Raw genomic sequence first — 2,251 nt, 5'->3', positions numbered from 1 at the left:
TGGTTCTGAATAAAAGGAGGCTGTCTTCAGTGCAGGATATCACTCTGGGCGTCGTTTTCATACAGTGAGCATGCTGCATGATCAGCAAAGCATTTCCTTCAAGTGAGACTTTATTGCTGGATACACGGACTGTTTTATTACAGACAGGGCTACTTTAATTGGAAGTCACAGCGGAAAACTCCTCAATGAAAAACCACGAAAAGCACTGACGAGAGTGTGCTTGGATGTTGGTCTGGAACACAGCTTTTTTACACCACAAAACTCCTTCATTATTGTACATTGTATGTTAATCAAGTGGCGATTGAGGGCCTTGTGTATATTTTGGTCCAAAGAGTCCTTCAATTGTTTTGACCAGCTTTAATCTATGAACATTGAATCAACAGTTTTTAACAATCAAATAATTACCGGACACGACTTTTTTCGGCAGCATCATTCCCCAAAAAATGTCAGCCACGAATTCAACCCAGCTACTCTTTAACAATACGGAGCCAACTACCGGTATAGGAAAGTGGGTTTGCCATTTTATGATAGCAGAAGGAGTCATTGGTGTCTTGGGAAACCTCTTAGTGTGCTTCGTCATTTTACGTGTCAAATTCCTACACACTATGACAAACTATCTGCTAGTGAATTTGGCTGTGGCCGATATGCTGTCGTGTCTGATCTGTATTTTTAAGGGTCTAATTTATAATGAAGACTGTAAAATAATTGACTATGTGCCAACAACTTTTGGTGGAAAGGTTTTTTCCTGTCGATTCCTGCAATCTCACTTTCTTGAGTGGGCTTTGTCGTATGCATCTGCTTACAATCTCTGCGTGGTAACATTCGAGAGATACGTTGCTTTAGTGCATCCACTACAGTATGCAAGGAAACTCACAGCAACACGGATGAAAACTCTGATTGCTCTGATCTGGGTGATGTCATTTCTATTTCCGTTACCATTTGTATTTGTATTGAAACCCAGCAATGATCCATACCTGGCTTGCTCAAAAATGGAATACCAAGACGACACTTTGCAGATTCTGTTTGGAGTGTACACATTTTTGTCATCATACTTGCTGCCACTTACATTGATGAGTTGGGCCTACTACAAGATACACGTCACTCTCAAAAGACAAGCAAAAGCCCTGAACCTGCAACATGCAAGGGCAGCAGCCTATGATCTTGTGATTGCTAGACAGCGTCTGGTTAGCATGCTTACGATCGTCTTAGGAGCTCTGATCATCTTATGGACGCCGATTAACACAGCCTTTCTTCTCTGCGCGCATGGACCATACAGAGGTCAAATTCCTTTCTGTGGTTCTCAAGGCTTCAAGTACTTCAAAGAAATTGTAAACTTTATGTTTTATTTCAATTCAGTCATTAATCCCATCATCTATGAGTTTAAATACAAGAAATTCCGACAAGGACTCAAGCTAACTTTTTGTTGCTGTCGCAAAAGCCATGGAGCTAACACAGTTGACACTGCAATGGTTCCCCAATGAATGCAGTTAGCATTAGTTATATTCAATTACATTAACATTGTTTTTAATTGTTTTCAAATGATGGTTGCACTCTACATTGCCTGTATGTGTGTTTTTCTAAAGAGCTTGGACATAGGCGTATTAATTTAAAACGTTCGAGGCAGTGTGACCTCTCATGCACTTGTTGTTTTTCCAAGATGTATGGCTGTAGTTTTGTAAGTTTCAGATCTGATGTTGCTTGTCACAGCGGACTGCTACTATTTTCTCAGTGGTAGCATGACTTTTATCAATTACATTAATGTGCTTAGGTAGACGTTAAGTATTCAGGAAACCTCACTGAATATTCATAGGTTTTAGATTCATGCTTGTCAGAGAAAATGATTATTTCATCGTACACCTTTTAGCCTCTGTGTAGTGCGTACATGTCAATGTCGTTGTTTTGTATATCATTCCGGGCAATGGGAATTTTTGTCGACTGGGAATTATTCAATCAGGATTTTGAAAACAACTAAAACAATGTTATTGTAAAGATTATATATATTTATATATTATGAAGGAGCAAGAGTTATTATGATCAGTAACCTTGCACTATACTTTTACAAGGAATCGATATGGTATAATCCGTCCGTGCGCGGGAAGCACAAAGGTCAACTTACAATATTTATAACTTTATAAGAATATGCAAATGTAAAGAAACGACAACACAACAATGAGGGCGCTACTTGCGTTCCCTACACAATTACAAACAATTGAGTTCTGCCACCTGCATCTGATTATCAAACGAGATAATT

At 39.0% G+C, this 2,251-nt stretch overlaps 1 protein-coding gene across 1 annotated transcript; it reads left to right on the top strand.

Annotated features, from left to right (window-relative positions):
• The first annotated feature begins 443 nt into the window (after nucleotides 1-443).
• Nucleotides 444-1,481, top strand: LOC119736574 (histamine H2 receptor-like). Its single transcript, XM_038210590.1, has one exon. It carries the CDS (start codon nucleotides 444-446, stop codon nucleotides 1,479-1,481), a length of 1,038 nt encoding a protein of 345 aa, XP_038066518.1.
• The last annotated feature ends 770 nt before the right edge of the window (nucleotides 1,482-2,251 follow it).

The sequence above is a fragment of the Patiria miniata genome, unplaced genomic scaffold, assembly GCF_015706575.1.
Source record: "Patiria miniata isolate m_02_andy unplaced genomic scaffold, ASM1570657v1 HiC_scaffold_3, whole genome shotgun sequence".
Lineage (NCBI taxonomy): Eukaryota > Metazoa > Echinodermata > Asteroidea > Valvatida > Asterinidae > Patiria > Patiria miniata.
Note: the sequence above shows the minus strand (reverse complement) of the source record. Positions and strands in the feature narration are given on the sequence as shown.